At 37.0% G+C, this 26,425-nt stretch overlaps 1 protein-coding gene across 4 annotated transcripts in view; it reads right to left on the bottom strand.

Annotated features, from left to right (window-relative positions):
* The window catches only part of LOC131047045 (protein-tyrosine-phosphatase PTP1), an 85,390-nt gene that overhangs the window by 49,661 nt on the left and 9,304 nt on the right, over window positions 1-26,425 (bottom strand). For 2 of the 4 annotated variants that reach the window (XM_057980851.2, XM_057980849.2), the window contains exons 2-5: window positions 24,646-24,736; window positions 24,312-24,376; window positions 23,943-24,107; window positions 1,612-1,749 (exon numbers count right to left, since the gene is read on the bottom strand). In XM_057980851.2, coding sequence (XP_057836834.1) covers window positions 1,612-1,749; window positions 23,943-24,107; window positions 24,312-24,376; window positions 24,646-24,736 — 459 coding nt within the window. The remainder of the gene's footprint in view (window positions 1-1,611; window positions 1,750-23,942; window positions 24,108-24,311; window positions 24,377-24,645; window positions 24,737-26,425) is intronic. The other 2 variants (XM_057980852.2, XM_057980850.2) reach the window with 1 other exon arrangement.

The raw sequence follows: 26,425 nt of genomic DNA, 5'->3' as shown, positions 1-26,425 counted from the left end.
AATTTAGATTAGAATTTATTTTCATGTATGTTAGATTGAGTGGAAAATTTGTTGAATTCATTTGTGTGGAATCCTTAATCCATACCACTAGCCTCTTGCCGCTGGTAAGTGCGCCTTGTGTGGTCAACTGGAATTTAAGTAAGCTTAACTTCAACTATTACGCGTCCTTTGACAAGCATCAACTTGGATGGTGTCAACGTTTGATGGTGATAGCCTGAAAATCTTTAAGTATACCTTAGACGATTGCACTAAGCTTGTGTCAATACCTGATTTTGAGACCTTGCTTGGTTTGACTCCACTGGATCCATTCATCATTTCCTACATTCCTAGGCTTAGAATAGACTTCTTGAACCCTATTCCTTTTGTCCTTTTCTTGGTAAGAAGTAAATCCAAAGCCATATTGATAAATCTTAAGTTGTCAGCACACCTATTCCGCATCATTCATGATAATCCAAACATTTGCGTAAGTCCCCAAGTGAACACAGCAATTCACATCGACCATTGAGTTACCCACCCGTCAAGACCTAACATGTAGGAACCTTGGAATCATTTTAGTTGATCTTATTCTTAGCATCTGAGGTGATTTTGTTCAAGAGAGGGTAAATTACCTTGGTACTTTATTCTGAAATGTTTTGTGCATAAAAAACACATCAACACTACCAAAGAAAATCATAACAGTATGGTTTTCCATAATGCAATCAGCAAAGATAGGTATGCTTTATGTCCTTTATCAATTACCTGTGCCATAGCTACAGATAACCAAACTTCGGATGAACTGAACCTACTTAGTCTTCCTACAAATCCTAAAAGTGGTACTAATGGGCTTAAATTCTCCAAAATACTAAATAAAACAAATTAAGAGCTTTTCCTCCTTGCTTGAAGAAAAAAGGATAAGTTCCGTCAATAACTTGTTATGTGAATAATAGTTTTGTGAACCAGCAAGTTTCATCTGACCAAACAAGCAAATTAGATGATCAGTAATAGAGTACAATAAACACCTCCTGTCACATAGAAATGTCACTGATCACGTGATTTTGAGAAACTTTTTACTTTTTTTGTACACAAATTCAAATGGAAACAGCCTATTTGACAATATTCTGATTTGCAGTTATTTATAGAGTGATTGGCTACTTAAGGTATTACTCTCTTAAATTCATCATTTCTTCCTGATCATTTAGATGTTATGAGTTGACAGAGAATATGCCCTTTGATCTTGACTGTTAGAGACTGATATCTAAACACAAAAGCTTAGAGATGGATGTTTATTATTGACATCATTTCTGTTGTGTACTTTGCACATTAAATATTCCCATATTCCCAGCTACTGTTAGGACTGGTCCATCATTTAAGCTTCCAAAGCAGATATTGTACTATATTTCTGCTGTTTATATGGTTCTTTTATTTGGAGCTGCATAATATGGTAATGACCAATAAAAGCATGAAAAATAATAACAGAAAACAAACACCTAAAAAAGCCCCAGCCATCTAAAAGAGGCCTGATGTGAATAGCATACAAAGATGCATTATTTTGGAAGCAAAAAAGATTCCACCGATAACTAATAACTGGTAAGCTACAATTTAATACATAGGTTTTATGATATTAAATTTTACCTCTACATATTTCACGTTAAAAAGTCGTACTGCTATTGAGTTGGGACTTATTTTCAAACTTGTGTTAGTCACTGATATTCTCCCAAATGTCCGGGATGATTCTTCTTCTGCCGGAAAATAATCTGCACACTTCACCACCTGTCAATTCAAAACAGTCGAGGGCTTAATTCAACCACTCTTTTAGATATTAAAAAATGCACATTCACTTTTCTGTCAAGTCAAGACTGTCAAAAGCAATAACATCAACGATTCATTGATACAATAAAATTTCCATATGCTGTAATAAATATAGCCCTCTTGTCCATTCAACTAATATTTTCACCCAACCAGTAAACAACTATCTATGTTAGAAATGAGACAACTACTGCATGGAAACAGATTACAAAGAAACTTTACTCCAACCAGGCTTATAATTATAGATTTAGATTGAATACTTCTGGACATTTTAAATGTTTTATAATGTTGAATTTTTTTAAATAAACATTTGAAGGTTGAAAACATATGAAAGAAATATTTAACATTGTTTTGTTCACAGTGATTCAACTTGCACTTTCTCTGGGATCAACAGCATAAATTTGTAGGTTATAATGTTTCAACATAGACTGCTGGAACCATCATCAGGGAGAGAATCAAAGCCAATGCCTGAGAATAGAAAGAAAAAAAAATTATATAGATAGTAGAGTTGTGAAAATATTGGAAAATGTCTGGCGACATTACTGGACCATCACAAGGGAAAGCATCAAAGCCAATCCTTAGAAATTAGAATATTTAACACAGACAAGTTGAAGTAAGGAAGCAAGAACTAAGGTAGTTTAATTTAAACATTTAAAAATTTACTAGAACCTTCAAACATAAAAATTAAGGTTTTAGAAAATTGCTAATTCATATTACATGAGCAGAGGCTCAAAAATTGTTAAAAACAGTACCTACTTATTAAGCAGGATAAGAGAGAGAACAGATTATAAGAATATGTAGAATGTGATAATGAAACAATCATTAAAGGAATTAATTTTTATTTTTTTTAATTGAACAATTATACCAAACTCAATAATACTCTATAAATATAACTCACCTTCCAATCCAATCACAACTTAATTAGCTAATACACAAGAAGTTATGGACAGATCGAGTATGAAACTAATCTACATTATTTGTTTTCAGGTTGAGCTTATGCAATAGTGATTTCCAAGACTTATTCAATTCGAAACCATCATCCATATTCAATTTTCGTAGTCATCTCTTGATTTCTTTGGTGGCTCTAACCCTTCTGTTCTTCAAACAACCTACTACAAGAATTCTGGTCTCCTCGATACATATTGGGTGGTTGATCTGATATTATATTTATGCATATTATAATATCATATTTTTTTAACTATTTTCTAATATGCAAATAAGATCCATAGATACATGAGAAAATCAAAATAAATATTGATTAAAGACTTCAACCAGGAAATCAGTACAATGATTCCCTGAATATAAGTCTCACCAGAGAAACTAATGAAAGATGCTAATCATCCACACTGTAGAATCTGGGCAAATCAGTCTCCAAAGAGCAAATGAGGCATAGTTAAAGCTAGCTGTTCAATCATTCTTGACCATCAATTTTATGTCTAAACTACAAGGCTCCTCAACCCATCTCAAGTCATCAAAAGCTATTTATTGCAGGCTTGAAGAGAACCTTACATGTGTGAGTATATAGACACATATGCATTACCCGCCTCCACACACACATGTATACATTTAATGTATATGATTCTTCGTATCGAAGGAAAGCATTTTAATGAAAGATATGCACAATAATTGAAGGCAGTTTAAAACAAGAGTTTTATAAAACCCATAATGAAATAATTAAGGCTTCAAGATCATTTTACGACTCATATATTAAACACGATCCAAGACTAAGAGGGGGGGTGAATCAGTCTTGATAAAATACTTAAACCTTTATTCTACAAATTAATGTCAACTTAACCTTAACTTTATCAGCAGCAATGAAAGATAAAACAATGAACACCATGCACAAGAGAATGCCAGATTTACGTGGAAAACCATGGTAAGAGTCAACTCACAATATATGAACAAGATTACAATATTGTTTTAGGCTCACTACTCACAGAGAGACTTGCAAGCTGAGGTGCACCACCCCAAGGCAAGATACAAGGGACTTGCAAGCTGAGACTCACTGCCTCAGGGCAAGATACAAAGAACTTGTTGGGGAGACTTGCTATCTCCAAGCAAAGTACATGAAAATATGAATCAAGATGAATAAGCCTTCAGCAACACCACCTCCAGCAATCTCTAAGCATGAAGCTGCCCTTGAACCTCTATCTCAAGCAATCAACTTCAAACATTCACCACACACTGCCTCAACTTCACATCACATACACTAAAATTGATATGATCATGTAACCGCTATTGGAAGTATGTCTTGATATGTTGTTGTGGTTGTCATTGATGTCAAACTTGTTGTTTCGGATTGATTTGGAATGTCTGCAGTGCAGAGTTACCTTGTTGTGTTGATGTTGCAATTGTTCTATTGGTTGTTCCTGAAGTGTTTGTGTCGAGAATTTGTTGCTGATGTTGAGTGTTGTTGTTATCTTCATTGGATATAGTTTTCGTATCATGGGTATGATGGTTCTGTGGTCCAAAAACATCTTTGTGTTCTCCGAGTATTGTGGCATTGATCGTTGTTGGTTGTGAGATTCTATGTTAGACCTATCCTTTGGTCCGGATATGATTTGTGGAAGCAGGTTTGATATGTTATGAGTCTCACCATAGCATGTGGAGATCCGGATTTGAGTTATTTGCATTGGAGAGTATGTGTTGACCGTTAATTGCTTATACAGATGCATAGCGTGTGGATATGTTGTTGGTTATGTTTCAATGATTGTGGATCGGTGAATTGATCTTTGGAAGTTGTGTTTTGGTCCCCTCTTTCTCCTGAAGTGGATCAATGTGTGTATATTTTGTTCGAAAAGTGTATTTTGATTCAGGCCGACTTGGTTTAAGCTTTGATGTTCTATCTTGTATATAAGGGTGTGTATGATTGAGTTGTGAAGAGGCGAGGAAGGAAAGTGTGATGAACGTAGATGCAAGGATAATCGGTGAGGTTCATGTTATGACGTTTTCACACATCGCCCCATTGCAAATGGGGACCCCCACTTTTTTCTACTTTCTAGGTTAGATGTAGAGTCTTTGCTATTAGCCGTTCACTTTGAAGAGGTGTAGTTTCTCATGTGGCTAAGATGTAATCAAGGCAAGGCTCTCTGTTTAGGATGAAATGAGGTACAACACTTCCTTTGCCCAACCAAGCTTCCGACTTGCCTCTCCCAGCACTGCCAGTGGGTGCCCAAGCCCATTCACCTATCCTCCATATCCTCTTTCATTTCTACTTCCCCTCACTTATCCATCTTCCCTTCCTATCTTTTCACTTCACCTCTCACTCCCATCTCTATCCTATATTTCTACTTCCCCTTACTTCCTAGCATCCCATCCCCACACACTTCCTTTCATCTACTATCCTACCTTCCATCACCCCACTTCATATCTATCTTCCACCTATCTTACACCTCCCATCTACCATTTCTCACACCCTCTATCCACTACCCACTCTTTCCATCCACCCTACCTCCTACCCCTATCCTATCCTAACCCACCGTCAACCCCCTGCTATCCCCTCATAACCTTATCCTATCCTAGCCTACATCCTACACCACTGCCCCTTGCTATCCCCTTCTAACTCCCCATGTCTAGACACCTCCCTTATCAACTTTCCCCGCACTTCCTTTCCCTGCCTCCTCCTACCCCACCGTAGCACTTGCCTTACCCCTCGTGTCCCTTTATAACCTCACAGCCTCTCCTTACCACACCCCCCCTCATTTCTACCTTCCCATGGCACCCCTTTCCAAACTCATTACCTTCAAACCTTCCACAACTATGCCACATATTACATAGGTTCCACTAAAACATTAGAGTGGAGAGCTAAAATTTTTTTTAAAAGGCATTATTTGAATGCACTGCAGACTCTTCCTTTGACTGTCCAAATCAGCACTAAGCATGGGATATTTCTTTTGACTACCAAAGGACACGACTTAAGCCCAACAGGTCAAATCAAAGATTAAAGCTTATACTTGCAAATTTGCAATAGTTGAGCATGAACAATTCACTTTTGATGTCATTTGAAAATTTGGCTACGGCATGGAATTCAAGGGACATTTCGTCCTTAAGCAAGGGACATTTCGTTTGTTGGCTAAGGACATCTACACTGATGTATGCACCGCCTTCCTAACACAGGGACATTTCATCCCTGAGCCAAGGACATTTCATCCTTAGGCTAGGGACGCCATCACTTAAGCATACCATCTCGTCCTTTGACCAAGTACATCTACAACTTGGCATTGACAGCCTCTCCTGGCAAAGGTAAAAGGCTTTGAGGCATACAATTTAATGTGTGCGAATGTGAAGCAATTCATTTAGTAGACACAGTGAACAAGAAATGACGCCACACTTAGTTCAAAGGTCTGTAGGCTCCGCATTTAATTTGATGAACTCGATTTGATTTAGACAATTCGTGAAGATATTTATGGAGGACGCCTCTTCAAAATTAAACCTTGTCATGATGCAAGATGAGTGTTTTTCATTTAAAATATGAGCTTCACAATCCCACGACAACTTTAGCAATTAACCGAAAGGCATTTAATATATGTTGCTGGCCTCATGAATAAATTGCAAACATTTTAAATGGGTGACAATGTGCCCTTTGTGAGAAGATGTGATCCATCTCTGAGCATCTAAATTAATTGTTTGATCAAACAAATGAATCACTATTTGCAAGTATCCTTGAAGACTGCGATTTCAATCTGCCTCATTGTTTAAAGGCAAAGTATATAGGCAGTGAAGCACGATAGTGATTGAAATTATGACAAAATCATAGAAGAGCATGGGTAAGGATGACACATAGAAAAGCAGTCCCTTATACACAGTGACATTTACCCAGCTACAGCGATTTGAGTTTGCCATTTCTGATCATAACAAGTTTACTTGTGATGAGGCCCGATTTTGGTTTGGATTGGGAATCATACATCCAGATCATTGAAATTGATTATTATCTTTAAGGCAGAAGTTCTTGAATCAGTGGATTTATCAGCAAATTGAAGGACAAATAGCAACTATTGGACGTTAATAGATTGATTATTGCCAGCGGCAAATTCACCCTTTTTCATATACAATTACAGCTGATCCACAAATTCAAAGGCCAGAGATTTGATTTTGCTCAGTCATTATCTCAATCGCCATTGCTAATCGCAGTGAACTACCACAAGGAGGCGATTGGACACAGGACTACAAGCAAATTCATCACAGGGTAGTGACAGCACACCTAGAATCCTTCAGCAATCTCTCACTTTGTTCAAAAGCGAATCCATTGGAAGGCAACCAAAGTTTTCATAAAGAGAGCAATCAAATCGACATATTAGTTTGTCTGAAACAAATCGCAGGTCTGAGATACAGTGTATTTCGTCAATTTGGGATTGAATTAGGCCTTATCTATGTCTGGTTTGGCCTCTATTCATTAAGCTTTTATTTCAAGAAGGCTCTTTTAATACATTTTGATCATCTTTGAGCATTTACAAGGTCTTATTATTAGCATAGATGATCATATTTCAGTTATGGATTAGAGATGCAACCAAGGGTTTGATTTATGATAAGAAATTTTGAGAGAATTGTCTCCCTAGGGTTATGAATCTTAGCCTATTTATAAAATTAACTTCAACAACTCTCACAGGTAGAGCATGGCAGGAGCATGGTTGACCCTCATCAAGTACTTAAGAGAAGAATTTTCACAATCTTGAATTTCCTTCGAAAATCCAAGAATCATTGCCGGTATAGCCAAATGGAAGCTCCAGAATGCAAGTGATTAAGACAAGAAATCGTTTCAGAAGAGTTAGTAAAAGTTAGAAGGTGATGCAATTTGGGAATGTCTCCTACCATCGTCATTCATTGATCAAGTTTGATAATGTTGAGTATCAAGAGATATGCTTCATTCATTCACACACTTGTGCGCAAGTCCGGAGCAATGAGCTCTTTTCTTTGTAATCTGATATACATAGTAGATATATTTTGTGGGCAAGTGCTCACTGTGGTTTTTCCTTGTTTGGGTTTTCCACGTATAAATCTTGGTGTTCATGTGTTGGATGTGTGTTGTTGATTAATTGTTTATGTGCTACATTTAATTTTTGTTTTGGACTGATTCACCCCCCCTCTCTCAATCCTACCTTGGGTTCAACAATTGGTATGAAAGCAAGGTTCCTCTTGAGTAAGCTTAACCACTTGAGGTAGATCTGGTATGGCGTAGGACGTGCATTACAAAGTTCCTATCTTTGATGGTACAAATTTTCCGTACTGAAAGAAGAGAATGGAGTCGCATTTGGAGACATTGTAGAATGGAATTTGGGAAATCATTCAAACCGGATATACACCTCCGCAAGGTGGTGCTCATATTCCAGATGAGATAAAGTTGAAGGAGACTAATGCAAAGGCTAGAGCTATAATTTTCATTTGTATAAGTGTATCAATGTTTGGAATAGTAAAAGGATTGAAGGAAGTGAAAGCGGTCTAGGAAAAGCTGAGTTTGGCATATGAAGGAGATCCAAAGACAAATAAGGCTAGGTTGTCTGGGAAAAGATGAGTTTGGCATATGAAGGAGATCCGAAGACAAATAAGGCTAGGCTGATGAATCTGAAGCATAAGTATGAGTACCTAAGAATGCTAGAAGATGAGAGCGTTGAGAACTATATTCATAAAGTGACGGATCTTGCTAATGGCATTACAGCTGCCGGTGGACATTTGGAAGAATGTGATGTTCATAAAATCTTACTGACCTTGCCTAAATCCTACAAGCCACAGAGATGTGTTATACAAGACAGCAATGATTTGAGTAAGTATACCATTGATCAGCTTATTGCTACCTTAGCAGCCTATGAGATTTCAGAAATGGAGCAAGAGAAGAGAGAAAAGAAAGAAACGGCATTTAATGTGTCAAGGCTTGATGATCCGGAATGTAGTGGGGATCTAAATAAAGCTCAAGCAGATTTTGTGAGAAGATTGCAACGAGGCACTAGAAAATACAAAGGTAAGTTACCTCTGAAATGTTTTTCTTTTGGTAGAATTGGAAATTATGCTTCTAATTGCACTTACAAAGAAGACTATAAGAGACCAGATGATAATGAGAAGAAGAACAAGTTTAAGAGACGCAATTTTAATAGAAGAGAGAAGAAGGCATTAAGTTCTATTGAGAGGCATACATCAGAAGATGAAGTTGATGATGATTCGAATGTAGAATCTCTGTTTCTGGCAATTGAGGAGAAACCGAAAGAAGAGAAATCAATTAAGACTACATTGCATGCTAAGACAGAACCGAGTACATGGATTAGAGACTCCGGATGTTCAAATCATATGACCGGTGATAAAGAGAGGTTTTTTAATCTCAAGAAGTATGGTGGAGGATCGATGAAGTTTGCCAGAGAAGATGGTGCAACTATTTGAAGTATTGGAAGCGTTTTTATTGATGGTAAGCATAAGATTGATGATGTTTATTATGTTTAAGGATTAAGACATAGTTTGTTAAGTGTTAATCAAATGTGTAGAAAAGGGTATGAAGTTTTGTTTAGTAGCACCAGATGTGTGATCAGAAAGGACAAAGTTGGTAAAAGAGTTGCAAAAGGAACTAGAACATGTGGAAATGTATGTTATATCAAGGATAAAGAGTAAATGTTTTCTAGTGCAAGAGGTTGAGAATGTTTTAGTTGTTCCAGAGAAGGCAAGTGATCCGAAAAAAAGCAAAGAGAAGGAAACAAATGATGAAGAAGTAGAAGAGGAGGATTCAAAGAAAGTTCTTGCTAAGTATGTTCAGAAACATCATTCAAAGAATCAAATAATTAGAGAAGGCAAAAGGTGTTCAGACAAGAAGGAAGACTGCAGAAACTCAAGAACAAGCCAATTACAGTTTTCTATCTATGACAAAGCCGAAGACTTATGAGGAAGCAAGCAAAGATGAGAGTTACGTAAAAGCAATGGAAGAACTAAATTATATTCAAAAGAACAAGAATTGGGAGCTGGTACCTAAACTAGTCGACAAGAATGTAATATAAACTAAGTGGGTATTCAAGAATAAGTTAAATGAACAAGGCCAGGTGACAAGGAATAAAGCAAGACTAGTATGCAAAGGATACTCTCAGGTGAAAGGCAAACCTTGAAATTTTTGCTCTGATAGCAAAGATGGAAGCTATTTGTATGTTTCTTGCATTTTTTGCTTACAAGAACTTTAAAGTTTATCAGATGAAGGTCAAATCAGCATTTTTGAAAGGAGATCTAGAAGAAGTTTACATAGAACAACCGAATGGATTTAGATTGACAGAACATCCGGATATGTTGTGCATTGTATAGACTTAAACAGGCACCTAAAGCCTTGTATGCAAGATTGGACAAGAATTTGCTTCAACAGAATTTCAGGAAAAGTACAGCACAGTAATTTTTATTTCAAGATTGAAGGAGATAAGTTGTTAATTGTTATAGTTTATGTTGACGACATTATATTTGGAAGAGACGATAGTTTATGTAAAGAATTCACTAAGAAGATGCAGAAAGAATTTGAGATGTCTATTAAAATAATATCTTTTATATTTAGTTAATGGTCAATTATGTAATATATTGTAACTATTTAGTTAGTTTCTATTTACGATTGTTTCTTTTTAGAAACATCGTTTTGTAAATTCTTTATAATGATCTTTCGATCATTCATTCAATACATTCAATTTTTACCAATTACTTTTCGTAATATGGTATCAGAGCTAGATAGATACGAAAAATTGTTTTCTAAAATTTCGAAAGAAATGTTTTTTTAAAGAATTTTGAAAACAAATTTTTCTCTGAAAATTTTTTTGTCTTTGCTTCTAGGACGAATTTTTATTCTGCAGGGTCATGCTTGTCACCATACAACCTCTGCAACACAACTTGCATTTTTCAGCGGATTTCTTTCTTGTGACGGGCCTTCTACCTGCGCTTTTTAGGGCTGAAATCGCTATTTTTCGTCACAATTTTCCGTGCCACAATCTTCTACAACGATCTCTCTTTGCGCGATTTTTAAAATCGCAACTTGTTGCTTTGTTTGCTGGCAAATTTTTCTGCATTTAGCGATTTTCGCAATGGCCCTTTTTTGTCTAAGTTTTTATGCTCGCAATTTCATCCACGTTTTTGTGCTTATACTGCGATTTATTTTCGCGATTTCTTTTGTACCCTGCGAGATCTCCTCCCTTCATCGCAACGGCCTCTGTATTTTTGGCAAATTTTTGAGTGCCATTTTCCGCACGATGAGTGTTTTCTGCTTCCTGCACGAATTCTGACGACCTAGGGTTTTGCAAAAAACCTCAAATTTTTGTCAGGATTAATTTTCAATCACAGATTCTTTCTGGGATTTTTGTGAAGTTTTCTGGGTCGTCGTCAGAATTTTCTAGCCCTGCAGACATTTGTACCTTGGGATTCGTGCCAATTGTACTTCGTATTTTTCAAAGCATGTACCTGATTCTACCTCTATTTTTCCTCGGATTTCGTATTCAATTTTATGCCTTTTAAAATTTTCTCGTTTTTCGTGCCTCAGAAAGTGTGCACAATGGCATCATGTTGGAGGGCAATCAGCGATTTAACGGCAAGAATTATAACACCTGGAAGCAACAGATGATGACAATTTTTGAATACCGCCGCCTTGATGATCTTGTTTTGGGAAAAGAGACTCATCCTACCACAGTTGGACAGGACCAGGACAAGTTTGATGAGAGGAATCAGGAAGTTGTCATGCTCCTCAAGCTCTTCGTCACAGATGACCAATTGCCTCAAATTCCCTCTGGCAAGGCCGCATCACATATCTGGAAGCACCTGAAGATATTGCATGAGACATCTGACAAGAGCCGAGCATTCTTTCTAAAGAACCAATTGTTCTCCATCATAATGGATGAACGTATGTCCTTACAGGAGCATCTCACGAAGATTAAGGACATTCAAAATCAGCTCGAAGTTGTTGGTCAGAAAATGGAGGAAGAGGATATGGTAATCATCACCTTGAAAAGTCTACCAAAATCCTATGAGCACTTCATAGAAACTCTCAACATTACTTCAACAAATGTTGATCTGAAATTTCCAAAGTTGTGCACCAAACTTCTGCAGCAAGATCGTTGGAAACAACAATTTGGTAGCAGTGCCACTTTGTCCTCCTCGGGGCAAGCATTTGCAGCCAAATCCTTTCACAAGGATAAAGGCAAATCTCAATAATCTTAGTCATCTCAGCAGGACTCTAGTCAGTCTCAAGATGGTTTGATGAGAAAAAGGTTCATTGCAACTTCATAAATATGGCCACATGATCAAGGATTGTCGCAATCGTTTGGCTTCCGAAGAGCGGAAGCAGGGAGGGTCTCAGCCTAAAGCCAATATCATTGAACACACAGAGCAGAAAGAGTCTACCTTTTACGCCTTCATGGCTAAAAGACCTACAGACCAAGATCAGTGATTTGAAAGTTTTTAGCTTTTTAGCATATGTTTGGATTCCAGATGCCAAGCGCTCCAAATTGGATTCCAAGAGTCAGAAGCTTATGTTTATAGGGTATAATGACAACCACAAGGCTTACCGGTCGATTGATATAGACACTAATTGTCTTATCTTCAGTCGTGATGTTGTCTTTGATGAAGAACAAGGACCTTTTCAGCTTTCCTCGTCTGAGCAAAATTCTGAGGATCAGCCTTTGAAGGCTTCTGATTTAGGTGTTTGTCTTCCATTCGGTTCACCTAATGGTAGGGATGATGCAAATTCTGAATTTGATGATGCACTACCTAAATTTCCTCTGAATGATGCTAATCTTCCACCTATTCCACCTCCAGTTCTAGTCATTCCTCCTGCATATGATTTTGCCTCTTCTAAGACCATCAATGATCTTCACCCTAATGAGCTCATTGAGGGTAGATCTTCCAAAAATAAGAGCAAGCAACAAAATACAATTAACTTTGCTCTCATGGCCAACATTCATAGTGTTTTTTAGCCTCAAACATATTCTGAGGCTAAAGGGATTCCTAAGTGAGAAAAGGCTATGGAAGCTAAACACCAGAGTCTTCTGAAGAATAACACTTGGGTCATCTCCGATCTTCTACCAAGGAAGAAGCCCATTAGCTGCAAATGGGTGTATAAAGTTAAGTACAAAGCTAACGGAACCCTTGACAAGTACAAATCTCGTCTCATTGCTCGGGGTTTCTCACAGAAGGAAGGCATTGACTACAAGGAGACTTTTGCTCCTATAGCCAAAATGAGTACCATACGGCTTGTCCTTGCCTTAGCAACTCGATTTGGTTGGAAAGTCCATCAAATGGATGTTAAGAGTGTGTTCCTCAACAGTGAGTTGCAGTAAGAGGTCTACATTGTTGATTGTAATTAGGAAGGAATGGCGGATTCCAATTGCCTTAGGCAACATTGGAATCCGCCCAAAGGGCTGGCCCCTCCTTCAACGTGTAGGGTTGGGCCCTATCTCTCACGGCACCCCTAAATCCTCACGCCACACTCAAAACGTGCTCCCACAAAATAGGGCCGACCCTATTCTATCAAGGCAATTCGCTCAAAATAAAGCAAAAGCCGACCTAACTAAGATCTTGCACCACATATAAATAAATGACAACTTCACCTCATTATTCACTCAACACAAGATCTCTCAATGCAAATTATACATCTGCCTCATGCGAAGTTTGAAGAAGGAATAATTGCGAATTATCTCTGTCATCGAAGGTGCTAACATTAAGAGCAAATACCATCATAAAGGAGGGCGAACTATTCTTGATTCAAGGCGCTAAGGTTGCAATCCAGTCTCAAGCAAAAGTGCAGACTTAAGAAACACTAAAAGTGCAGATCTAGGGTATGAGCCTGAGTGTTGGTTGGTGTGTTAAAGGGGCAGACCTAATGCTCATGAAAGTGCAGACCTGTTGTTGATTTAATTAACCCTAAGAGCAAACGTCTCAAACATCTTCAAGTACTTGAGATAAGTGTTGTAATCATTTTATGAATATAATCCATAATCAGATCTGAGGATCTTTTCTAGCTGGATTTTTCCTCCTAGGAGGTTTTCCCAGGGTAACCGTGTCTTGTTCTTATTTTGGTTCATTTCTATGTTATGCATAAATCTAGAAATCTCTAAATCTTTCAGCTAATCAATCTAGTTAGAAACTAAATTCTGATTTTTAAGTTTTATATTAATCTCAAAGTATTAAATTCAACATACATGATGCAACCTCCAGGATTTTAAGTTCCTAGAAAAGAACATCAGGTGTGCAGATTGGTGAAAGCACTCTATGGCCTAAAACAAGCTCCTCGGGCTTGGTACATCGAGATTGACAAGTACCTCATAGATAAGGCCATTCAGAGGAGTCCATCTGATTCTAATTTGTATGTCAAAAACATTGGTGACGATATTCTTATTCTTGTTGTCTATGTTGATGACCTGACTATCACTGGTAGATTGGCAACTTTGATCAATCAAATCAAACAAAGTTTGTGCCAATCCTTTGACATGACAGACTTAGGACTTCTCCACTATCGTTTAGGTGTTGAAGTTTGGCAGACTAAGGGTAGTATCTTCATATCTCATTCTAAGTATGCTCGCAGTTTGTTGGACAAGTTTCAAATGCAAGACTGCAAACCTGCATCCACACCTATGGAGAAAGGGTTGAAGCTGACAACCAAATCGGACTCACCTATGGTGAACGAATCAACATTCAGGCAACTAGTGGGCAGTCTCATCTACCTTACTGCTACTAGACCTGATCTAAGTTTTGCAGTGAGCTACATTTCACGCTTCATGACAACTCCAAAGGCTAATCATTGGGTAGCAGTGAAGCGTGTGCTACATTATGTGAAGGGCAATCCTAATTTTGGACTTCTGTACGGCAAAAATCACGATCGTAGACTCTCTAGTTACACAGACTTAGATTGGGCAGGTTCTGTTGATGATCAAGTGCAGCCACATGGACTAGCAAGAAGCACCAAACAGTGGCTCTTTCCTCGATAGAAGTTGAGTATCGAGGAACAGTTAAGGCAGCTTGTGAGATAGTTTGGCTTCGACGGACGCTTTCAGACATGCAAATGTCTCAAGCAAGTTGTACTCCCCTTTACTGTGACAATTAGGGGGTGCTCAAACTGGCCAAAAATCCGGTCTTCCACGAGAGAACCAAGCATATTGAACTTCATTGTCATTTTATTCGGAAGCTAGTTGAAGACGGATCAGTTCATTTGTTGTATGTTCTGATGGCGGATCAAACAGTAGATATTCTCACCAAATCTCTGAGCCCGGACAAATTTGTAAAATTTAGGGGCCAACTTGGTGTAGTTGATAGATTGACAATTAAGGGAGGGTATTAGAATAATATCTTTTATATTTAGTTAATGGTCAATTATGTAATATATTGTAAATATTTAGTTAGTTTCTATTTACAATTGTTTCTTTTTAGAAACATCGTTTTGTAAATTCTTTATAATAATCTTTCGATCATTCATTCAATACATTCATTTTTTTACCAATTACTATTCATAATAATGTCAGTAATTGGTGAGTTATCTTTCTTTCTTGGGTTGCAAATTATTCAATCGAAAGATGAAATCTTTATTTCTCAAAGCAAGTATGTGAAGGAAATGTTGAAGAAGTTTGGTTTTGATGATTGCAAACTGGTTACAACTCCTTTAACCATTGGATGTAAGTTGAGCAAAAATGATGAGTCTCCAAAAGTTGAACAAAATAAGTACAGGTCGATGATTGGTGGATTGTTGTATTTGACTACGTCCAAACCAGATATCATGCAGGTTGTTTGTCTGGTAGCTAGATTTCAGGCAAATCCGAAGATGACACATGAGCAAGCTGTAAAGAGAATTTTCAGATATTTGAAAGGTGCTATGGATTATGGATTTTGATATAAAAAAGGTGGAGATTTTATGTTGAAAGCCTATGCTAATGCAGATTGGGCCGGAAATGTTGATGACCGAAAGAGTACTAGTGGTGGTGCATTCTTTTTAGGGGACAGATTGGTCTCCTGGTTTAGTAAGAAGCAAGATTCAGTTTCCCTATCTACTGCTGAAACAAAGTATATTGCAATGGCATCTTGTTGTACTCAAGTAATGTGGATGAGACGAACTCTTAAGGATATCAAGGTAACATATGATGAAGCAATTCCTATTATGCGTGACAATACAAGTGCAATAAACATTTTGAATAATCCCGTTATACATTCAAGAACAAAACATATTTCAATCAGATATCACTACTTAAGGGAGAACGTTGTCGAGAAGGAAGTTCGATTGGACTACATTTCTATGAAAGAGCAGGTTGCAGATATTTTCACTAAGGCATTAGCAAAGGATACATTTGAGTTTCTTCGGGAGAAGTTTGGGGTCTTTGCCCCTCCTAGCTAAGTGCATTATGGGGATGCATCTTTTCGAGGGGAGTTTTCATGACTTTCTTTTTCTTGGAGTGATGTTGTGGCTACTCTTAGGGGGAGCAGTGGTGTGTGCAGCGTTGTTGTGGCCTTTGTCCTAGATGGCAAAGGGGGAGAAATTGAGGAAGTTTGATCTTTGGGGAGAGAGATTGAGTTAGCAATTTGAAGATTGAGATTGTAAGGATCGTGTAGAAAAGTGATGTATATTTTTGGAGAGATATTTAGTAGTATTATTCTTCTTTGAGGTGTAGGTGTCATCAAGTGTTGCCATCAATGACAAAGGGGGAGATTGTTGGAAGTATGTGTTGATGTTTTGTTCTGGTTGTCATTGATGTCAAACTACTTGTTTCGGATTTGCCCGAAATGTCTGTGGTGCAGAGTTATCTTGTTGTGTTGTTGATGTTGTAGTTGTTCTATTGGCTGTTCCTGAAGTGTTTAGGTCTAGAATATGTTGCTGATGTTGAGTGTTGTTGTTATCTTCATTGAATATAGTTTCAATATTATGGATATGATGCATCTATGGTCCAGAAACATCTTTGCGTTCTTCGGGTGTTGTGGCATTGATCGTTGCTAGTTGTGAGATTCTATGTTAGACCTATCCTTTGGTCCAAATATGATTTGTGGAAGCGTGTTTGATATGTTATGGGTCTCACCGTAGCATGTGGAGATCCGAATTTGAGTTATTTGCATTGGAGAGTATGTGTTGACCGTTAATTGCTTATATGGATGCGTGGTGTATGGATATGTTGTTGGTTATTGTCCAGTGATTGCGGATCAGTGAATTGATCTTTGGAAGTTGTGTTTTGGTCCCCTCTTTCTCCTGGAGTGGATCAGTGTGTGTATTTTTGGTTCTAAAAGTGTATTTTGATTCGAGTCGACTTGGTTTAAGATTTGATGATCTATCTTGTATATAAGGGTGTATATGATTGAGTTGTGTAAAGGCGAGGAAGAAAAGTGTAATGAATATAGATGCAAGGATAATCAGTGAGGTTCGGTAAAGAGCAGAAGAAGAGTTGTGTTCGAATGATATGCAAACTATGATGAGACTGTGACAGAGATTTGAGACAGAGTGTTGGCAATTGAGGTCAGAGTTGTGTGTGTTGATGTTGGTCGCTTGATGCAGAGTTCAAAGACAACTTCATGATCAGGAGATCCTTCTTTTCATATCATTTTTGTATCTTGCCCTGAGTGCAGTTAGCTTCAAGTATTGCAAGTCCTCTTTGTATCTTGCCCCATGAGCAGTTAGCCTTGGTGTGCAAGTCCGGAGCAGTGAACTCTTTTCTTTGTAATCTAATATACATAAAGGATATATTTTGTGGGCAGGTGCGCACTGAGTGGGGAAGATTTGCCACTCTTAGAGGTTATTCAGATGCGGCAAAGATGGATATAGAAACTATGGCACAGGAGGACCCACTTTTGTGGTGGAATTGTCATGGCCCGAAATCTTTGACCACCACTCTAGCCATCCGTCTGCTATCCCAAGTTTCCAATTCTTCAGCTGCTGAGAGGAACTGGTCTACATATAGCTTCATCCACTCTCTTAAGAGGAACAGACTTACCTCTAAGAGAGCAGAGAAGCTTGTGGCTGTACACAGTGCTTTGCATCTCATGGACCGCAAGACACTTGTGTACAAGGAGAGTCCAGCGGCACGATGGGATGTAGAGCCAGAGGAGCCTTAACAGATTGATGAGGATGATCCTACCACTTCAGATGCAGGGCTAGTTGGTGTGAGCTTGAGAGATCTTGATCTTCAGGAGTCTAGCAATTCCAATGAGGAGGAGTTTGTAGATGATTAGAGGCCTCCATTAGCTACATTTTGAGTTTTGTCATTTTGTCTTTGACTCTAGTGTTATGTCCCCTCCTGGATCGTTATATATATATATATATACAGAGAGAAAGAGAGAGACCCTAAATGAAGAAATTGTTATTATTAATTAATATAATAATTACCAATGAATGATTATTTAAAATTCATTGATTAAATATTATTTATGAGCATGATTTAAATATTATATATTATCAAATTTATATAACTAAAACGGAGCTAAAACGGACTGCTAAATTGGACTGCTTAATTGGACTGTCATGTTAAAACTATGTAACGTCCCCACTCTTTATACCATGGCAACCAGCACCACAATTTTGTGTAGTCTCAAAAATAGACAAAATTGATAATCAAATAAAGGATATTATATACCTTGTTGGACATATCAGCAGAGTTGATAAAAGGAAGGAATGATAATGACAAAAAAAGAATAGTAACTACTCATGCGACGATCATTCACATGGTGTATGAAGACATATTGAAGCATCAATTAATGATAAAGAACGACGACTTGAAAAATAGTATAGTTTATAAGGAGAGAAGATAACTACTCTAATGATTAGTCATCGATGATGATTACAAGGATATTAATTTAGCGATATCTATCAGAATTCAAGTTGACTGAAGTAAATGGGAGTTTATCGAGCCTTTTGAAAATATGGATTAGTAAATCACTAGATACGAAGACAAGGTGGATTAGTAACTAGCCTCAATATTCAGAAACAGCGTGAGTGTCATTTGACTTCAACATCACGGTCAGGAGATAACCGATACCTTTCCCTGGATACATGGTGTCCAAGTATGGAGGAATTTGATCCAATTAAGCGAACAATGAAATGAAGAAACCTTACCGTAATATATTTACGGGACTCATGGATTACACCGTCGAATATCTTGGATTGATGTTTGAAATGTACCGCTGCTTTCATGAGAATCAACGATCACCTATGCCAATATCAATTGATAATAGCGATTAATATGAGCAAAACTTGTCATCGAAGGTTCAGTTAAGATTACATAGTATTGATGATATCGGTGATATTCATGCCACGGTACATTAACAATGGCTAATAGAAGATATTAATATCGAAAGGCCTGAATTACATATTGTGTCACGGGAGCTTGGGTTGTTCACCACATACGCATCTCATAGATAATACAGCAATTTAGAATAGTTAATGTTGAGTGATGATTATCATAAAGTGGAAAAGCATATTGATGAATGGACATAACTATTAGGAGACAACCGTTTCCCATCGTATATAATAAAGATCAAACTCATGCTATAGGGGGGGAAATAAGAAGGAGAAAGGTAGTATCTGCAGCACCGATCAGAGCAGATCAGAACTGTTATTAAGTAACCAGCAGTAACATCCCTGTTCTGGGTGGTATGCTTAATATATGTAGCCCGATAATGTTGTAGGCAGAATTTAATAATAATAATATTAACATAAGTCTACAACAATATGCATAATAGTAATACTAATATAAAGGCATTCACATAATGTGGCAGACCAGATCTAACGCATGTCAGATTTGTCTGCCATCACAACCATTAGGTAGAATAAAGGATCAATGCTTTGGTAAATGGCAGTACTAGTCAGTACTATTCATTTATATTATAGGAAATATAATTGATTTATATATATATATATTCAAATAGTATTAAACCATATGTTTTATGGCAGAGTAGTTCATTATAAAATATTTTATATATATATATAGAATTAGTAATTTAAATGAATTTAGTTAATAAATATTTTAATATATATATTAACAAATATTAATAATGAATATTTTAATATATATATTAATATTAATAATGAATATTTTAATGCATATATTAATGAATATTAATAATGAATATTTTAATACATATGTTGATGAATATAAGTAATGAACATTTTTAATACATGTGTTAATGAATGGTTCTTAGATGTTAATGAATACATATCAATGAATAGTTAGGAATATACGTTAATAAATAAATGTGAATTTTGGGCTAATGGATATTTTCTGAATATATGTTAAGGAATACATGTTAAATTAGGAATATGTGAATATGGATTATGGAATGAAAAATAGTAATAAAATGCAAAAATGTATTATAAATGTGATTACATGTTGGAGGCTAGAGGGAGGAAACTCCCTTAGTCTAAGGGAGGGATTATGATGATCCCTAGGGCAGTATATATACTGAATATCTATATGCATATATATGGCTTTGTTGACTGAGTTCAACTAAGAAGAGACGGATCTGGCCGGTTCCCTCTAAGGACTTGGATGATGAGATGCATCGCCCAAGGCAAGGAATGGACACAGGGTCTTCCTTGGATGGCTTGGAGGTTACACCCAAGACAGGAATCGAATTAACCTTCGCTTTCCTGGAGGGTTTGGATATAAGAAATTACATTCAAGAAAGGAATCGAATTAACCTTCAATTTCCTGGAGGGCTTGGATGTAAGAAATTACATTCAAGACGGGAGTCGAATTCACCTTCGACTTCCTGGAGGGCTTGGAACCACGATGGGTTCCAAGAAGGCGAGCTTCATGGCCGCCTAAGGACATATCGCCGTATGGCATTCGTATCCTTTTTATTAGATGAGAACTGTGATTATATTGATTAAGTATTTTAAAGTTAAATTGCAAGTTAGATAGTTATATATATATATATATATATATATATATATATATATATATATATATATATATATATATATATATATATATATATATATCTGTTGTATTCTAACAATCTATTTTGCAGGACAATGATCTCTAACTAGTAGGGACATTACATCTAGTCTCTTTTGTAATGCTATTGCTATTAGTATTTGTATTTGGCTACTCATTGTAATGATGAATCATGTAATCATCTTTATTATTACAGACTTTGCAATGGCATCAAATATTCATATTTTCCTTTTTCGATATAATAGAAATCTCCAATTTGACAATTTCATTTGTCAAATTTTATTTAGCAATTAGCATTGAAGAAATCTTGGTATTTAGATTTAGTATTTCAAATTTCCTATAGTTTCATTTGAAATGTAATTCTTATACTGTTATACTATCATACATCTTTTCAAAACTAATTTTTCAAGTACTATATGTATATGTATAACTATATCAGCACCACCACCCCGCCACCCCCTCGCCGCCGTCCCTCGGCTGTCCCCAAACTTAGGCCCTTGGTCCCCCCATCCCAAAAACCCGTCCCCCCAACCCCCCGTCCCCAACGCCCGTGAAACACTGCCTTTTCCCCTTTGTCATGGCTGAATTTGAAGGGGTCTTTAATGAATTTAGGTGTTTCTTTAGGCATTAAAAAAGTCTTTGAAACAGCAATAAGTCTGATTTTGATGCCTCAACCAAATTTTGCAAGGTGAAGGATGAACTTTGGTGTTACCAGAGCCATTCTCAAGAGTCTTCTAGGGAGCAAACCTGAGACAAACCTCGGAGGAAAGACTAAGGCCTATTCTCTATGCCTTCCCTTGGATCAAGTTAGGCTCTTGAGTGATCAGATTTTCTTTCCTACTCCATGGCCTAAACCCTTCACATTTCAACTTCACCCTATGCTATGATTGGACTTGATTCTGACGCATATACCCCAGAGATCTCTCTCTCTCTCCCATGGCTAGCAAGGCAAAAAGGAAGAGGGTCCCTGTCGGAGACGGGGAGGGTGTGCACAGCACAACAGGCCACTGTTCGGTTAATAAAAAGAATAAGGCAACTGAGTCACTTCAGATTAGGAGCAGCTGAGTTTTGTGACTTTCAGTTAACCAGCGGATGGTTACTGTTGTTTTTCTAGCAATGTGCAGTTAGTCAACCTTTCAGCAACTTCTGTTAACACCAGCAATTGAGGATGCACATTCAAGTTAGCTGTCACTGATTTAGGATTGTGTGAAATGGAGAACAAAGTAAACACTGAGAGAGAAGGAAAGATATCTTTCTTGGAAACATTCACTATTCTTCCCAGGAAGAGAACATTACTGCAACAGCTTGATGATTGAAGATGAAAACCTCAAGCATTTCAGTTGATTCTCAAGGACAGAAACCCTCAAAGACAGTCAATGGGGTGATAGCAAGGTTATGCAAATGGTTTAGGATCAACAAGCATTCAGTTAGGATGCTAAAAAGGATCTGGGAGCTTCCAAGGAGTCAGATGAGCATGTTGGTATTACCAGTAAGTAGTTTAAGATTGGCAGATTTTCCATGAATGTGTGTATTTGCTGCTTGCATAAAAAAATAAAAAAATATCACATATATATCTTTTGTTAGAATCTTTTCTAGGTTTATTTTTCGTATGTATTTAGTCTAGGTCATTATAATGTCATGCCATTGTCTTGCAATTTCCTCAGACAATGATGGATAGGATAGGAGAGAATGGTTAGTTATCTAAACCCATATGAGCCATTTGGTTAGGATTCGGAGTAGGACAGCTGATTTGAGTGAAAACCATGGCATTTCTTCTCTTAGAAAACCTTTGTTGTTGTAATAAAGCCTGCAATGCAACGGAAAGCTTGTAGGGAAAATGGGTATTTGTTGGATGTGTTCTTATCAGAAAGAGGGATAACCATAAGTGCAATGCCTTGAAGGAGTCAATTTACATCTATAATTTTGTGATGATCTTCCATTACCAGGTCAGCGTATTGACTCTTATGTTTTTTAAAACATTTTTTGTTTGCATAGAATATATGCCCTAGCTTTATCTTTGAAAAATATCTATTCTAGATGAGGGTTATAAAAAATCTGTTACATAAAAAATCTTCATACATGGGATTCAGGCAACATAACATCAGTTAGGCACTTCGAGAATGTTACAATGGTGCCACACCCTGTTCATCTTTACTCATATTTTTCCATGAATATTTAATGCCTGGTGTAGATTTTTTGAAGGGTGCAGCAACAAAACTGTCTCCTAACTTTATTTAATTTCTACCTATATCTTGAATTCACAACAAAATATGACTCCAGTGCTAATGTGAATCCCAAAAACTGTCAGATCAAAGACCAACAAACAATACAAAGGTAAAGGAAATTATTTTGGATCACCGACAAGCAAGACACCACTTTGATGTGTGAGATCCTCCTTTGGTAAGCCCGATCTATTGTTCATTTACTTTATATATTGTTCATACAGGGCATACATGAGGTAGATCTTAGTGTACATATTGGGCTATCAAAAATATGGTAAATGCTGGGTGTACAATTCAACACCCATGGGACATACATGTACAGGTCAGGAAAAAATGATGTGTGCAAGATCTCTATGGATCTCTTGCAACATTCTATATCAGCAAAATGTTAAGCCTTTTACAAAAAGTATTACTGCGTTTTGGGTCCAGGGAGATCTTATCACATTTAAACCATCAAACTGTGCACAAATACTGGAACTGGAAGCATTGTTAAGCAACCATGTCTAGCCCCAAAATTGAACATTTTAATACTAAATACCAATCTACATGTAAGAATTACACATTGTCAAAGATCAATATTTTATTCAAACAATGCAAAAATCCCCTGTAAGTAAACAGCTAGCACATTATTTGTTCTTTGGAGTATTAATACTCAAAATAACAAATAACATACCAGCTCTTTAAGCTTTACCCAAAAATCGGCCCCTAAATAGGACTAATCAGTACAAATCTCTAATGATTTTTTTTATTTTTCTCATCCATTTAAAACATCTATAAAAACATCAATTGATTATCAATGGAAACAAAGCTAACTGTGTTACAGTAGTCTCAAAAAATGAACGGAGCATGAATGCTACTTGTCAAAGACGCAACCGTTAGAGAAGCAAAGATGCAATCACAGTTAACTCTTTGCCTTTGAGTCATGGTTAGCTAGAATCTTGAAGGAAAGAAGTTAAAAAGGATTGGAAATTTATGCGCCATTTCAAGCAAGCAATAATATGCTATCATAGTAACTTTTGGTTTTGTAGACTGACTAATTTGTTTGCACCCAAAAGCTATTACAACATCTACAAAATTGGATTACCTTGAACCTCGCGCAGTAAAATACCTTGTAGTTGTCGATCAGCTGAGTCAACATGACAATTACAGGACAACGATGTTGAATTATCATCTCCCAAAAGTCTTCCAATGTCTCCGGTAAAGGACCTTGAGTTGCAATAAACTTTGGAATGTTCTCACTAGAAGTATTCTAAAAAATATTATACAATCATCAGAAAGTGATACCGTAATAAATGCATACTAAAGCTCTTCACTTGTGAAAAAAACACAGTTCTAAGCAATTACGGTCTATTAAAAGCATCCACAACAAGAAACCAGGAAAAATACATCAGCTAATGTTAAACTGATAAGATTTGCTATCCTGCAAATAATCTGACCTATTGTGCTTTCATACCACAATGTAGCTCGCATTAATGTAGTCATTTCCCGCACAATTAAGCACAACCCTTGTGTCATCAACTGAAATAAGAGTCAAGTCTGAACAAAACCATTCACAATATTGATATGCAGCCTCAGACACAAGCATCTAGAATTGCATTATTTACTGCACAAGAAAGCTAAAGCAATACTCTTTGGATGCCAACCAAGTAGATAGATTGTTATCCTGAAAACAAGTAATTCTAGTTATTGTGATTAACTTTTGGTGCATGTAATCCACTTCAAGCATTCAAATACTAGCACATTATTCTAGTTATCCAATCTTCAAATATTAGAAAGCTCAAGGATACATGGTAGGACATCTGTATAACGATTTTTATGGCCATGTTGATTTGCCACTGAACTTCTTCTCATTAACTCTGGCCTCCTTGATCTACCCAGCTATAAACAATAAAAAAATTAGTTAAAAACTAATGGAAACAAATATAAAAAGAAATTATATTACAAAGTTTTGCAGAACTGTAATTATTATAGTAAAGAAATTGCTAACATTGACAGAAACATAAAAAAAATATAGCACGTGCAAATAAAAAATAGTTGAACAATCTTCAGGAACACATTGAAAGAAAAAAATGAACCCCTTCGAAAATCCTCAAAAGTATGGGCAGTCAAGAAAATAATTTTCAGCACATTATCACCCATGATGCTAATGTCCACTCCCAGTAATCTGTTATGGAGACCATGTGGTTTGCTGGGTGGAGGTAGTTGATCATATTGGGTTTTTGTAAGTGGGTCTACCAAACCAAATATGCAACTAATGGGTCAATTGACAAGTACAAGGCACATTTTGTGGCTAAGGGTTTTTCACAAGTTGAGGGCATTGACAATTCCAATACCTTTGCTCTTGTTGCCAAAATGGATTCTAATTGCCTTGTACTATTACGGTAATAGTACCTGCTACATCACAAGGACAGACAATATGCCGAACAGATGTGAAGAGTTCTTTTTTACATGGTGATCTTGATGAGGACATCTATGTGGAGCAACTGCAAGATTCTTCACTAGTTTGTAGGCTTCAATGTTCACTTCATGGTCTCAAACAAGCCCCCAAGGCTTGGTATGAGAAGATGAATAGTTTCTTGCTAGCTTTTGGTTTAACCCCTTGCCATTTTGACCCTACAATCTACACTCAGAGGCATAGAGATGATCTCTTGATACTTGTTCTTTATGTGGATGACTTGATTCTTACAAGTAGTTCCAACTCCATGATTCATTGTGTTCAAAGAGCATTGATAAAGCAATTCAATATGATCAATGTCAGCCTTAAGCACTATTTCATTGGTCTTAAAGGTCTTCAATCATTTGAAGGCATCTCCATTTTTTAGCAAAAGTTGTTCTTGATTTGCTTCATTGTTTTGGCATGATTGATTGCAAGCTTGCCCACAAACTATCATGTCTTGTTTTCATCTAATTTAAGCCTATAGATATTAGGTCTATTCCTTGTCTCCCATGTGTCTCTTGTTTCTATTTTGTTGTTTGTCTTTCCCCTTTTGAGTATGTCTTTCCTTCCAACTCCATTTTTCCTTTCCTTCTGTCTCAGTTTTGAACTTCTCCATCCTATCATGCCTTCCATTCTTCCTTCACTATTTCCCAGAGTTACCCGGAGACGCATCCCCGACCTGAAAAACCCCCGTCCCCGTCTCGGGGACATTTCGGGGACTTGGGGACGGCCAGGGGACGTTTCCCCCCGTCCCCAAATTGCCCTGTTTTTTGAGGGGACTTCCCCGAAACGGGGGGACGCCTGCCCTAGCTCTGGGGGACGTCCGTACGTCCCGGGGACGGCTGAGGACGGTTGGGACGTCCCTAATCCGTCCCAGGGACGGCCAAACGTCCCCCATTCTAAGGCCCTTAAAAAATATTAAAAAAATTTAAAAAGTTGTATTTTCAATTTTTTATTTAAATTTTCTAATATATGCCCCTTATTAATTCAAATTGTTATTAAAAATAAAAAAAATTAAAAGATAACATTAATTAAATTTTAAATTTATTAATTTAATTCATAATTTTGACAATGAAACTATATGGCAGCAGTGTAGCCTTTGGGCATTTTGACACGGGGATTAGAAAATC

Source organism: Cryptomeria japonica, chromosome 7 (assembly GCF_030272615.1).
Source record: "Cryptomeria japonica chromosome 7, Sugi_1.0, whole genome shotgun sequence".
Lineage (NCBI taxonomy): Eukaryota > Viridiplantae > Streptophyta > Pinopsida > Cupressales > Cupressaceae > Cryptomeria > Cryptomeria japonica.
Note: the sequence above shows the minus strand (reverse complement) of the source record. Positions and strands in the feature narration are given on the sequence as shown.